Raw genomic sequence first — 13,317 nt, 5'->3', positions numbered from 1 at the left:
TTTCAAATACAATTTTGGTCGACTATTTTTATTTTTTTACAAAACGAACATTCAAATACTCAAGTTAAAGTACTTGTTTGGGGCCTTGAATTTGAAAAGACTCAAATACACAGAAAAATGTATTTAAATAACAAATGCATGTATTTCAACCCAGGTCTCGTTGATACCAGTTCAGGTCAGTATTTTCTATCCTCATTAATCAGATTCTTTACTATACCCCCTTAAAGAGATATTTTGAAGCAAACAAAATAAACATGAGACAGTGAAGCACATAAAGAATGTTGATTAGGTGGCGTAGTTGGCCTTGAGAGCAGTACAATGTGTGTAACCTAGATGTAACCGATTCTGGTAGTGCTAGGCCTAAGTAATACCCCGGGCTGTTTTGTTCCCCTGAGAGGAGGAGGAGGAGCAGGAGGAGGAGGATGAAGGCTCTTTATCACTGTATTCTCAACTGGGACCTGATACAGCAGGCCTTAGCTTTTTCCTCCTCCTTTCTTTCTTTCTTTCTTTCTTTCTTTCTTTCTTTCTTTCTTTCTTTCTTTCTTTCTTTCTTTCTTTCTTTCTTTTTCTCTGTCCCTCTCTCCCTCACTCTCTCCCTGCACCAGAGTAGTGTTAAATAAATCACTCATGGCAGCAGCACCTGTGCTAGGGGGGCAACAGTACAACCCTAAGCTCCGGTGTTGAACCCTTTCACTCCCTGGCGGCCCGGCGGCCCATTCAGTCCTGGACTCCCTGACAGGTCCTGCTGCATCTGTGTGGCCAGTGAAGCAGAAACAGCAACCTGGGAACCTGTGTGTGTGCGTGTCTACGTGTGAACGTGCGTGTGTGGTCTTTGGAGCCACAAGGTTGCAGATTTAAAAGGACAGTGTGAGATTTTTTGAAATCAAGCACTTTTTCTACTTACCTAGAGTCAGATAAATTCATGGATTTCATTTTTATGTCTCTGTGTGCAGTTTGAAGGTAGTGTAGTTTTGCGGTCCATTGCTAATTAGCAGTAGCACAATGGCTGGAATCTACCGAAAAAGATTGGAAATGTATTTATATCTATTTAAAAAGTGATGTTCCCAATTTAAATAGGACTACAATGATAGCAAACCAAACACTGCAAACCCATCTACTAGGGATCTAACAAAATACTGATATGCATTATCCCCTGTTCAAATGTTTAAGATATGTGTGTCTGCGGAACCCAAAATATATCCAAATGTAGCATGCATATGTCAGAAAATTGATTCAAATGTTACGAATCGCCAGTTCACTAAAATGTTTTGCTCATATTACTTTCTTACTTCGTTTCTGAAAATGCTTCTCATCTTTTATGACAACTGATGCTTCCTCTCCTTCAGTGTCAAGCTGAGCATGTAACTGTGTTGACAATCTTTGATCTACTCATCATTTTGCATGCTGAGCTAATTCAAACTGCACGCTGTGCGCAACTTTGTGCGCTGACCAACGAGAGGTAGGCCTATATCTGATCTTGCACATCTGCGAGTCACCTACAGGATTCAGATCTTTGTTAAATGGCTTGCGCAATATAAGGCTTTATTTTATTTATTTATTTTTTAATTCACCTTTATTTAACCAGGCAGGCAAGTTGAGAAGAAGTTCTCATTTACAATTGTGACTTGGCCAAGATAAAGCAAAGCAGGTAGACACATACAACAACACAGAGTTACACATGGAGTAAAACAAACATACAGTCAATAATACAGTAGAAAAATAAGTCTATATACAATCTGAGCAAATGAGGTGAGATAAGGGAGGTAAAGGCAAAAAAAGGCCATGGTGGCGAAGTAAATACAATATAGCAAGTAAAACACTGGAATGGTAGATTTGCAGTGGAAGAATGTGCGAAGTAGAAATATAAATAATGGGGTGCAAAGGAGCAAAATATATAAATAAATAAATACAATAGGGGAAGAGGTAGGCTATATTATAGATGGGCTATCTACAGGTGCAGTGATCTGTGAGCTGCTCTGACAGCTGGTGCTTAAAGCTAGTGAGGGAGATAAGTGTTTCCAGTTTCAGAGATTTTTGTAGTTTGTTCCAATCATTGGCAGCAGAGAACTGGAAGGAGAGGCGGCCAAAGGAAGAATTGGTTTTGGGGGTGACCAGAGAGATATACCTGCTGGAGCGCGTGCTACATGTGGGTGCTGCTATGGTGCCCAGCGAGCTGAGATAAGGGGGGACCTAGCAGGGTCTTGTAGATGACCTGGAGCCTGTGGGTTTGGCGACGAGTATGAAGCGAGGGCCAGCCAACGAGAGCGTACAGGTCTCGTTGGCTGGTGGGTAGTATATGTATATGGGAAACCAGATTGCATAGTGCAGAAGGTGCGGTGGGATTCGAAATGTTAGGTAATCTGTTTGTTGACTTGGCTTTCAAAGACCTTTGAAAGGCAGGGTAGGATAGATATAGGTCTGTAGCAGTTTGGGTCAAGAGTGTCCCCCCCTTTGAAGAGGGGGATGACCGCAGCTGCTTTCCAATCATTGGGAATCTCAGATGACACAAATGAGAGGTTGAACAGGCTAGTAAAAGGGGTTGCAACATTTTCGGAAGATAATTTTTAGAAAGAAAGGGTCCAGATTGTCTAGCCCGGCTGATTTGTAGGGGTCCAGATTTTGCAGCTCTTTCAGAACATCAGCTGACTGGATTTGGGAGAAGGAGAAATGGGGAAGGTTTGGGCGAGTTGCTGTGGGGGGTACAGTGCTGTTGACCGGGGTAGGGGTAGCCAGATGGAAAGCATGGCCTGCCGTAGAGAAATGTTTATTGAAATTCTCAATTATAGTGGATTTATCGGTGGTGACAGAGTTTCCTATCCTCAGTGCAGTGGGCAGCTGGGAGGTGTTCTTATTCTCCATGGACTTTACGGTGTACCAGAACTTTTTTGAGTTTGTGTTGCAGGAAGCAGATTTAATGCTTGATAAAGCTAGCCTTGGCTTTTCTAACTGCCTGTGTATATTGTTATTGCATATCACGGGGGCTGTCCGATGCTAATGCAGAACCAAGGGCTATATCTTTTCCTGGTTCTACATTTCTTGAATGGGGCATGCTTATTTAAGATGGTGAGGAAGGCATTTAAAAAAAATAACCAGGCATCCTCTACTGACGGGATGAGGTCAATATCCTTCCAGGATACCCGGGCCAGGTAGATTAGAAAGGCCTGCTCACTGAAGTGTTTCAGGGAGCGTTTGACAGTGATGAGTGGAGGTCGCTTGACCGCTGACCCATTACGGATGCAGGCAATGAGGCAGTGATCGCTGAGATCTTGGTTGAAAACAGCAGCGGTGTATTTAGAGGGCAAGTTGGTTAGGATGATATCTATGAGGGTGCCCGTGTTTACGGCTTTGGGGTGGTACCTGGTAGGTTCATTGATAATTTGTGTGAGATTGAGGTTATCAAGCTTAGATTGTAGGATGGCTGGGGTGTTAAGCATGTTCCAGTTTAGGTCACCTAGCGGCACGAGCTTTGAAGATAGATGGGGGGCAATCAGTTCACAAATGGTGTCCAGAGCACAGCTGGGGGCAGAGGGTGGTCTATAGCAGGCGGCAACGGTGAGAGACTTGTTTTTAGAGAGGTGGATTTTTCAAAGTAGAAGTTCAAATTGTTTGGATACAGACCTGGATAGTAGGACAGAACTCTGCAGGCTCTCTCTACAGTAGATTGCAACACCACCCCCTTTGGCCATTCTATCTTGTCTGAAAATGTTGTCGTTAGGGATGGAGATTTCAGAGTTTTTGGTGGTCTTCCTAAGCCAGGGTTCAAACACGGCTAGGACATCCGGGTTGGCAGTGTGCTAAAGCAGTGAATAAAACAAACTTAGGGAGGAGGCTTCTAATGTTAATATGCATGAAACCAAGGCTATTACGGTTACAGAAGTCATCAAAAGAGCGCCTGGGGTATAGGAGTGGAGCTAGGCACTGCAGGGCCTGGATTCACCTCTACATCACCAGAGGAACAGAGGAGGAGTAGGATAAGGGTACGGCTAAAATATGAGAATTGGTCTTCTAGGACGTCCGGAACAGAGAGTAAAAGGAGGTTTCTGGGGGCGATAAAATAGCTTCAAGGTATAATGTACAGACAAAGTTATGGTAGGATGTGAATACAGTGGAGGTAAACCTAGGCATTGAGTGATGATGAGAGAGATATTGTCTCTAGAAACATCATTGAAACCAGGTGATGTCATCGCATGTGTGGGTGGTGGAACTGAAAGGTTGGATAAGGTATAATGAGCAGGGCTAGAGGCTCTACAGTGAAATAAACCAATAAACACTAACCAGAACAGCAATGGACAAGGCATATTGACATTAAGGAGAGGCATGCTTAGCCGAGTGATCATAAGGGTCCAGTGAGTAGTGAGGTTGGTTGGGGTCATGGCGATTCAGAAAGATAGCCGGACCATGGGTAGCAAGCTAGCAGAAGACGGAGGAGGTCTGTTTTTAGCCACCTTGTGCATTTCCGTCGGTAGATCTGTGGGGTTCCGCGTGGTAGAGGGGACCAATCCAATTGGCAAAATAGATATAGTTATAGTGACCCAAGAAAATTGTCCCATAGACCTATTCAGACAGCAGCCGATAAGACAGCTAACGATTAGCGGGCCGCAGATGGGCGTTCAGGTAACGTCGCGACGGAGGGGCCAGTTGGATAACTCCCACGGGCAGATAACGTCGGTAGTCCAGTCGTGATAGTCCCCTTGGGGCTCCGCGTCAGCAGTAAAACGAGTCCGGATAGGTGATTGTAGCCCAGGAGTGGCTGATGGAACTCTTCAGCTGGCTAGCTCCGGAATAATTCATGTTTGCTCCGGGACCGACGTAAGCCAATATTCACTCGGATAGCAGCTAGCTGCAAGATCCAGGTATAAATGTCCAGAGCTTGCGGTAGAAATCCGGGGATATGGAGAGAAATAGGTCCGGTATTCTCTGATCTGAGTCGCGTTGTACAAAACTGGTGATATATTTTTGAGCTAAAGGATAGCTGATGACCACCAATCGTGGTTAGCTGAATACTAACATTAGCCAGTAAACTGGCTAGCTTCTGGCTAGCTTCTGGCTAACTTCTGGCTAGCTTCTGGCCAACTTCTGGCTAGCTTCTATTGTGCATTTCAGATTTGAGGTGAGTAATACTGTTTATTTTTTATTGGTGAGGCTGGTTGCAGGAGAGTGTTTTAAAGTTGAGATTTTTAGAAAAAAAATAATATAAAAGATATGCGAAGAAAATATGTAAATATATATATATATACACAGGACACGACAAGATGAGGACAAAGGACGTCTGACTGCTATTCCATCTTGGGAAAGAAATATAGTTGACTTTATTTAATAAAAATGTTTGTAATTTCATTATCTCTTTGTCTCCCTCTTTGTTACGAGCTGGTTCGTAACAGTAAGGTTAAAATAGTTAGTTAGTTATTTGTTGATTGACAAACAATGTAATTTGCTAGGTTATCAATATCAGACTTTTATTAGCCAACGAAACCTGCAAGACACAAATATAATCTGGCTATACCTGCTGATTCTTAGGCAAAATTGTGAGTGAGCGCACTCCCTTGGCTGAGAAGCAACCCCACACATGAATGTTCTCAGGATGCTTTACTGTTGGCATGACACAGGACTGATGGTAGCGCTCACCTTGTCTTCTCCGGACAAGCTTTTTTACGGATGCCCCAAACAATCAGAAAGGGGATTCATCAGAGAAAATGACTTTACCCCAGTCCTCAGCAGTCCAATCCCTGTACCTTTTGAACAATATCAGTCTGTCCCTGATGTTTTTCCTGGAGAGAAGTAGCTTCTTTTCTGCCATTCTTGACACCAGGCCACCAGGCCAGATGCACTCACACCTGCCTGCTGCCATTCCTGAGCAAGCTCTGTACTGGTGGTGTCCCGACCCCGCAGCTGAATCAATTTTAGGAGCCGGTCCTCACAACAATTGAACCGCTCTCGCTGAAGTGCTTGATGATCCGATAAATGGTTGATTTAGGTGCAATCATACTGACAGCAATATCCTTGCCCATGAAGCCCTTTTTGTGCAAAGCAATGATGACGGCACGTTTCCTTCCAGGTAACCATGGTTGACAGAAGAAGAACAATGATTCCAAGAACCACCCTCCTTTTGAAGCTTCCAGTCTGTTATTCGAACTCAATCATCATGACAGAGTGATCTCCAGCCTTGTCCTCGTCAACACTCACACCTGTGTTAACAGGAGAATCACTGACATGATGTCAGCTGGTCTTTTTGTGGCAGGGCTGAAATGCAGTGGACATGCATTTTTGGGGATTCAGTTAATTTGCATGGCAAAGAGGGACTTTGCAATTAATTGCAATTCATCTGATCACTCTTCATAACATTCTGGAGTGTATGCAAATTGCCATCATACAAACTGAGGCGGCAGACTTGGTGAAAATGAACATTTGTGTCATTCTCAAAACTTTTGGCCACGACTGTACTCTAAATTTTGAGATCTAGTTGTGCTAGATATTAATTAGTAATGTCACTGACAAATATTGGTAGAGTACTAGCTCAAACAGTTTTAATTTGCAAAAATCTGCAAAAATGTGAAATGTATTAGTGGTTGATTTCAGATCAAAAGTGGGTGGACAAAAAGCAAACATTGCCCCCCCCCAAAAAAACAAATGGGGTGGTAGATGCCCATTTTCTCTTATGGCTCAGCTCAGGTGCCTAATTATACCATAGACATACATCATACATCAGATCCAGCTCAGAGAGGCCAAGCTCATGAGCTCCATCAGTAGTAGATTTGAATTTAGAATGAAAAATGTATGTGTTTATGCAACAAATGTTAATGCCTGAAATAGTATCGTATCGCATTGAACCAAATCGCATCGATTTGCTCTCTAATCAAATGGAATTGCACCAAATCGTTTCAAACTAAAACGTATCTTTCCTGTATCCTATTGGAGCCCATGCACCTAGATACGTATCAAATCATCTTGAAAGGGAAATATGCATATCCCTACCATCTACAGTATTTAATGAGTTTAGATCTCTATATCTCTCTTTCTCTTCCTCCTCTTCGCTCTCTCTCTTCCTCTTCTCTCTTTCTTACTCTCTCTAGCTTCCTCTTCCCTCTCTCTCTCTCTCTCTCTCTCTCTCTCTCTCTCTCTCTCTCTCTATCTAGCTTCCTCTTCCCTCTCTCTCTCTAGCTTCCTCTTCCCTCTCTCTCTCTCTCTCTCTCTCTAGCTTCCTCTTCCCTCTCTCTCTCTCTAGCTTTCTCTCGCTCTCTCTCTCTCTCTCTCTCTCTCTTTCTCTCTCTAGCTTCCTCTTCTCTCTCTCTCTGGCTTCCTCTTCTCTCCCTCTCTCTGGCTTCCTCTTCTCTCCCTCTCTCTCTCTCTCTCTCTCTGCTCTCGCCCTCCTCACCGTCTGTCACCAATGGCAACTGCAAATGTGATTATAATTATACAGTTTTACTCCTCTGTAAATGTTAACAGCTCAAGGATATCACTTTTTTAGAATAACCTCTCATCCCAACCCATGGATTGAAGAACCAGGCATCGACAGGAATTATCTTCATGCCTTGAAGCTATACTGTAAATTCCACCAATGAAACATACATGCTATCATTTGTTTTTGTTTTTAACAGTGTTGGAATCATATTATTACACCCACTCTAGATCATCAGTGTTGAATTAGGGGTATTTTGTATAACTTACAACACCCACTGGGTTGTAATTCTGTTGATAATCAAGTGTACTGTGTCAAGCTCTGGCTTTAAATAGGAATTCACCTTCTGCTCACCTTTTGACCCCAATGACCACACACACAAGCACACTCACATGCACTCACGCACACATGAACACACAGACACACCAAGACGCGTGCATGCACGCACGCCCAAGCACATACACAGACGCAGTAGAGCCCTCCTCTCTTTCAATATGTTTTCTGTCAATACCACTGGTGCCTTGCAGATGTCAGCCATTGAGAAGTGTACATAGTCTCTCAGAGAGATTATGATGCTGTTTTGTTGTGTTTGTGTGTTTGTATGTGCGTCTGTGCGTGTGTGCGTGTGTGTGTTGGGAGTGACAGTATGGATGGATTTACCGACTAAACCATATTTGATTCATGATTCAACACTTAGAAGAATATACTCATTTATTTATCATCCGTTTGTCTTATCTGTTCCCCTTTCTTTTCTAGATCATGATCTCAGAGACCGTCCTGTTCTTGATACAATACTCGTCCAAAGAGCTGGACAGTCAGGAGAAGACCATGCTGACAGGAGACTGCTGCTACCTCAACCCTCTGGTGCGCAGGACCTTTCGCTTTCTGGGTACGTCATACAGAGTAAATATTATCGAAACATTAGCCAACTTTGTGGTTCAGTTGACAATTGTGCAATGACAAGGTTGTACTTCGGATAAAAGCCTCTGCTTAATGACACATATTGCATATATGAAATTCTCTCTGTCTTGTCCTTGAAAACTAGCTCCTTATGTCCAGTGTCTCCTCGCACAGAAACGCACACTGTCACTTGCCCTGAGGGGAAAGAATGGGATCCTTTGGAAAGGAATGGTACAGTACTGTATGTAGTCTCCTCGCCTATGCTCTCACGCAAACGTTCCTATTTTAGATAAGGCTACAGAAACCAAGAGGATTATCACCCTGATCCCCAAGGGAATACTCCTCCCTCCCTCTCTCACTCTTTCCTGTTAAATTTTCAATTTACACCACAATTCCTCTCACTTTAACAATTCCTTAATGTTAGGAGCTTTCAGTCGCAGCTAAACCTCCCTTTACTCACTATACACAATATGTATGAATTAATGTTGCTCTAAATTACATCTACAGTTGAAGTCTGAAGTTTACATACTCTTAGGTTGGTGTCATTAAATCTTGTTTTTCAACCACTCCACACATTTCTTATTTGTATTTTATTTTTTTTATTTTACCTTTATTTAACCAAGTAGGCAAGTTGAGAACAAGTTCTCATTTACAATTGCGACCTGGCCAAGATAAAGCAAAGCAGTTCGACAGATACAACAACACAGAGTTACACATGGAGTAAAACAAACATACAGTCAATAATAAAGTATAAACAAGTCTATATACAATGTGAGCAAATGAGGTGAGAAGGGAGGTAAAGGCAAAAAAGGCCTTGGTGGCAAGGTAAATACAATATAGCAAGTAAAACACTGGAATGGTAGTTTTGCAATGGAAGAATGTGCAAAGTAGAAATAAAAATAATGGGGTGCAAAGGAGCAAAATAAATAAATAAATTAAATACAGTTGGGAAAGAGGTAGTTGATAGGGCTAAATTATAGGTGGGCTATGTACAGGTGCAGTAATCTGTGAGCTGCTCTGACAGTTGGTGCTTAAAGCTAGTGAGGGAGATAAGTGTTTCCAGTTTCAGAGATTTTTGTAGTTCGTTCCAGTCATTGGCAGCAGAGAACTGGAAAGAGAGGCGGCCAAAGAAAGAATTGGTTTTGGGGGTGACTAGAGAGATATACCTGCTGGAGCGTGTGCTACAGGTGGGAGATGCTATGGTGACCAGCGAGCTGAGATAAGGGGGGACTTTACCTAGCAGGGTCTTGTAGATGACATGGAGCCAGTGGGTTTGGCGACGAGTATGAAGCGAGGGCCAGCCAACGAGAGCGTACAGGTCGCAATGGTGGGTAGTATATGGGGCTTTGGTGACAAAACGGATTGCACTGTGATAGACTGCATCCAATTTGTTGAGTAGGGTATTGGAGGCTATTTTGTAAATTACATCGCCAAAGTCGAGGATTGGTAGGATGGTCAGTTTTACAAGGGTATGTTTGGCAGCATGAGTGAAGGATGCTTTGTTGCGAAATAGGAAGCCAATTCTAGATTTAACTTTGGATTGGAGATGTTTGATATGGGTCTGGAAGGAGAGTTTACAGTCTAACCAGACACCTAAGTATTTGTAGTTGTCCACGTATTCTAAGTCAGAGCCGTCCAGAGTAGTGATGTTGGACAGGCGGGTAGGTACAGGTAGCGATCGGTTGAAGAGCATGCATTTAGTTTTACTTGTATTTAAGAGCAATTGGAGGCCACGGAAGGAGAGTTGTATGGCATTGAAGCTTGCCTGGAGGGTTGTTAACACAGTGTCCAAAGAAGGGCCGGAAGTATACAGAATGGTGTCGTCTGCGTAGAGGTGGATCAGAGACTCACCAGCAGCAAGAGCGACCTCATTGATGTATACAGAGAAGAGAGTTGGTCCAAGAATTGAACCCTGTGGCACCCCCATAGAGACTGCCAGAGGTCCGGACAACAGACCCTCCGATTTGACACACTGAACTCTATCAGAGAAGTAGTTGGTGAACCAGGCGAGGCAATCATTTGAGAAACCAAGGCTGTTGAGTCTGCCGATGAGGATGTGGTGATTGACAGAGTCGAAAGCCTTGGCCAGATCAATGAATACGGCTGCACAGTAATGTTTCTTATCGATGGCGGCTAAGATATCGTTTAGGACCTTGAGCGTGGCTGAGGTGCACCCATGACCAGCTCTGAAACCAGATTGCATAGCAGAGAAGGTATGGTGAGATTCAAAATGGTCGGTAATCTGTTTGTTGACTTGGCATTCGAAGACCTTAGAAAGGCATGGTAGGATAGATATAGGTCTGTAGCAGTTTGGGTCAAGAGTGTCCCCCCCTTTGAAGAGGGGGATGACCGCAGCTGCTTTCCAATCTTTGGGAATCTCAGACGACACGAAAGAGAGGTTGAACAGGCTAGTAATAGGGGTGGCAACAATTTCGGCAGATAATTTTAGAAAGAAAGGGTCCAGATTGTCTAGTCCGGCTGATTTGTAGGGGTCCAGATTTTGCAGCTCTTTCAGAACATCAGCTGAATGGATTTGGGAGAAGGAGAAATGGGGAAGGCTTGGGCGAGTTGCTGTTGGGGGTGCAGTGCTGTTGACAGGGGTAGGAGTAGCCAGGTGGAAAGCATGGCCAGCAGTAGAAAAATGCTTATTGAAATTTTCAATTATGGTGGATTTATCAGTGGTGACAGTGTTTCCTATCTTCAGTGCAGTGGGCAGCTGGGAGGAGGTGTTCTTATTCTCCATGGACTTTACAGTGTCCCAGAACTTTTTTGAGTTAGTGTTGCAAGAAGCAAATTTCTGCTTGAAAAAGCTAGCCTTGGCTTTTCTAACTGCCTGTGTATAATGGTTTCTAGCTTCCCTGAACAGCTGCATATCACGGGGGCTGTTCGATGCTAATGCAGAACGCCATAGGATGTTTTTGTGTTGGTTAAGGGCAGTCAGGTCTGGGGAGAACCAAGGGCTATATCTGTTCCTGGTTCTAAATTTCTTGAATGGGGCATGTTTATTTAAGATGGTTAGGAAGGCATTTTTTTAAAATATCCAGGCATCCTCTACTGACGGGATGAGGTCAATATCCTTCCAGGATACCCCGGCCAGGTCGATTAGAAAGGCCTGCTCGCTGAAGTGTTTCAGGGAGCGTTTTACAGTGATGAGAGGAGGTCGTTTGACCGCTGACCCATTACGGATGCAGGCAATGAGGCAGTGATCGCTGAGATCTTGGTTGAAGACAGCAGAGGTGTATTTAGAGGGGAAGTTGGTTAGGATGATATCTATGAGGGTGCCCATGTTTAAGGCTTTGGGGAGGTACCTGGTAGGTTCATTGATAATTTGTGTGAGATTGAGGGCATCAAGTTTAGATTGTAGGATGGCTGGGGTGTTAAGCATGTTCCAGTTTAGGTCGCCTAGCAGCACGAGCTCTGAAGATAGATGGGGGGCAATCAGTTCACATATGGTGTCCAGAGCACAGCTGGGGGCAGAGGGTGGTCTATAGCAGGCGGCAACGGTGAGAGACTTGTTTTTAGAGAGGTGGATTTTTAAAAGTAGAAGTTCAAATTGTTTGGGTACAGACCTGGATAGTAGGACAGAACTCTGCAGGCTATCTTTGCAGTAGATTGCAACACCGCCCCCTTTGGCAGTTCTATCTTGTCTGAAAATGTTGTAGTTTGGAATTAAAATGTCTGAATTTTTGGTGGTCTTTCTAAGCCAGGATTCAGACACAGCTAGAACATCCGGGTTGGCAGAGTGTGCTAAAGCAGTGAATAGAACAAACTTAGGGAGGAGGCTTCTAATGTTAACATGCATGAAACCAAGGCTATTACGGTTACAGAAGTCGTCAAAAGAGAGCGCCTGGGGAGTAGGAGTGGAGCTAGGCACTGCAGGGCCTGGATTCACCTCTACATCGCCAGAGGAACATAGGAGGAGTAGAATAAGGGTGCGACTAAAAGCAATAAGAATTGGTCGTCTAGAACGTCTGGAACAGAGAGTAAAAGGAGGTTTCTGGGGGCGATAAAATAGCATCAAGGTATAATGTACAGACAAAGGTAAGGTAGGATGTGAATACAGTGGAGGTAAACCTAGGTATTGAGTGATGAAGAGAGAGATATTGTCTCTAGAAACATCATTGAAACCAGGAGATGTCATTGCATGTGTGGGTGGTGGAACTAATAGGTTGGATAAGGTATAGTGAGCAGGACTAGAGGCTCTACAGTGAAATAAGCCAATAAACACTAACCAGAACAGCAATGGACAAGACATATTGACATTAAGGAGAGGCATGCTTAGTCGAGTGATCAAAAGGGTCCAGTGAGTGGAGAGGTTGGTTGAGGGTCACGGCGATTTAGACAGCTAGCCAAGCCAACCGGTAGCAAGCTAGCATAGGATGGAGTCTGTTGTTAGCCACCTCTTGCGTTCGGTCAGTAGATTAGTGGGGTTCCGTGAGGTAGAGGGGATTAATCCAAATCACACAACAACAACAAAAATAAGAACAATAGATATAGTTATAGAGGCCCGAGAAGAAAACATAATAATAATAAAAATAAATAAATTGTCCGATTGTCTATTCAGATAGCAGCCGGTAAGACAGCTAACGGTTAGCGGGCCGCAGATGGGCGTTCAGGTAACGTCGCGACAGAGGAGCCAGCCGGATCTCCTTCAGGTAGATAACGTCGGCAGTCCAGTTGTGAAGGCCCGGTGGGGCTCCGCGTAGGCAGTGAAACGGGTCCGGATAGGTGACTGCAGCCCAGGAGTGAATGATGGAACTCAGGAGTGATTGACGGAGCTGGCTAGCACCGGAACAATCGATGTTTGCTCCGGAATCGACGAAAGCCGACTGTCACACGGATAGCAGCTAGCTAGCTGTGAGATCCGGGTATGAATGTCCAGAGAGCAGTTGAAATCCAGGGACATGGAGAGAAAAATTGGTCCGGTATGTTCCGTTCCGAGCCGCGCTGCGCCGTACAAAACTGGCGATAGATTTTCGAGCTAAAGGATAGCTGATGACCACAAACCGTGGTTAGCTGAA

At 44.0% G+C, this 13,317-nt stretch overlaps 1 protein-coding gene across 4 annotated transcripts in view; it reads left to right on the top strand.

Moving 5' to 3' along the window:
• Positions 1–13,317, top strand: part of plppr5b (phospholipid phosphatase related 5b) — a 109,822-nt gene that overhangs the window by 49,650 nt on the left and 46,855 nt on the right. For all 4 annotated transcript variants that reach the window (XM_021620529.3, XM_021620526.3, XM_090189756.1 and 1 more), the window contains one exon: positions 8,153–8,285. In XM_021620529.3, coding sequence (XP_021476204.1) covers positions 8,153–8,285 — 133 coding nt within the window. The remainder of the gene's footprint in view (positions 1–8,152; positions 8,286–13,317) is intronic.

Source organism: Oncorhynchus mykiss, chromosome 11 (genome assembly GCF_057628025.1).
Source record: "Oncorhynchus mykiss isolate SJ-2025 chromosome 11, ASM5762802v1, whole genome shotgun sequence".
NCBI classification, from domain to species: domain Eukaryota; kingdom Metazoa; phylum Chordata; class Actinopteri; order Salmoniformes; family Salmonidae; genus Oncorhynchus; species Oncorhynchus mykiss.
Note: the sequence above shows the minus strand (reverse complement) of the source record. Positions and strands in the feature narration are given on the sequence as shown.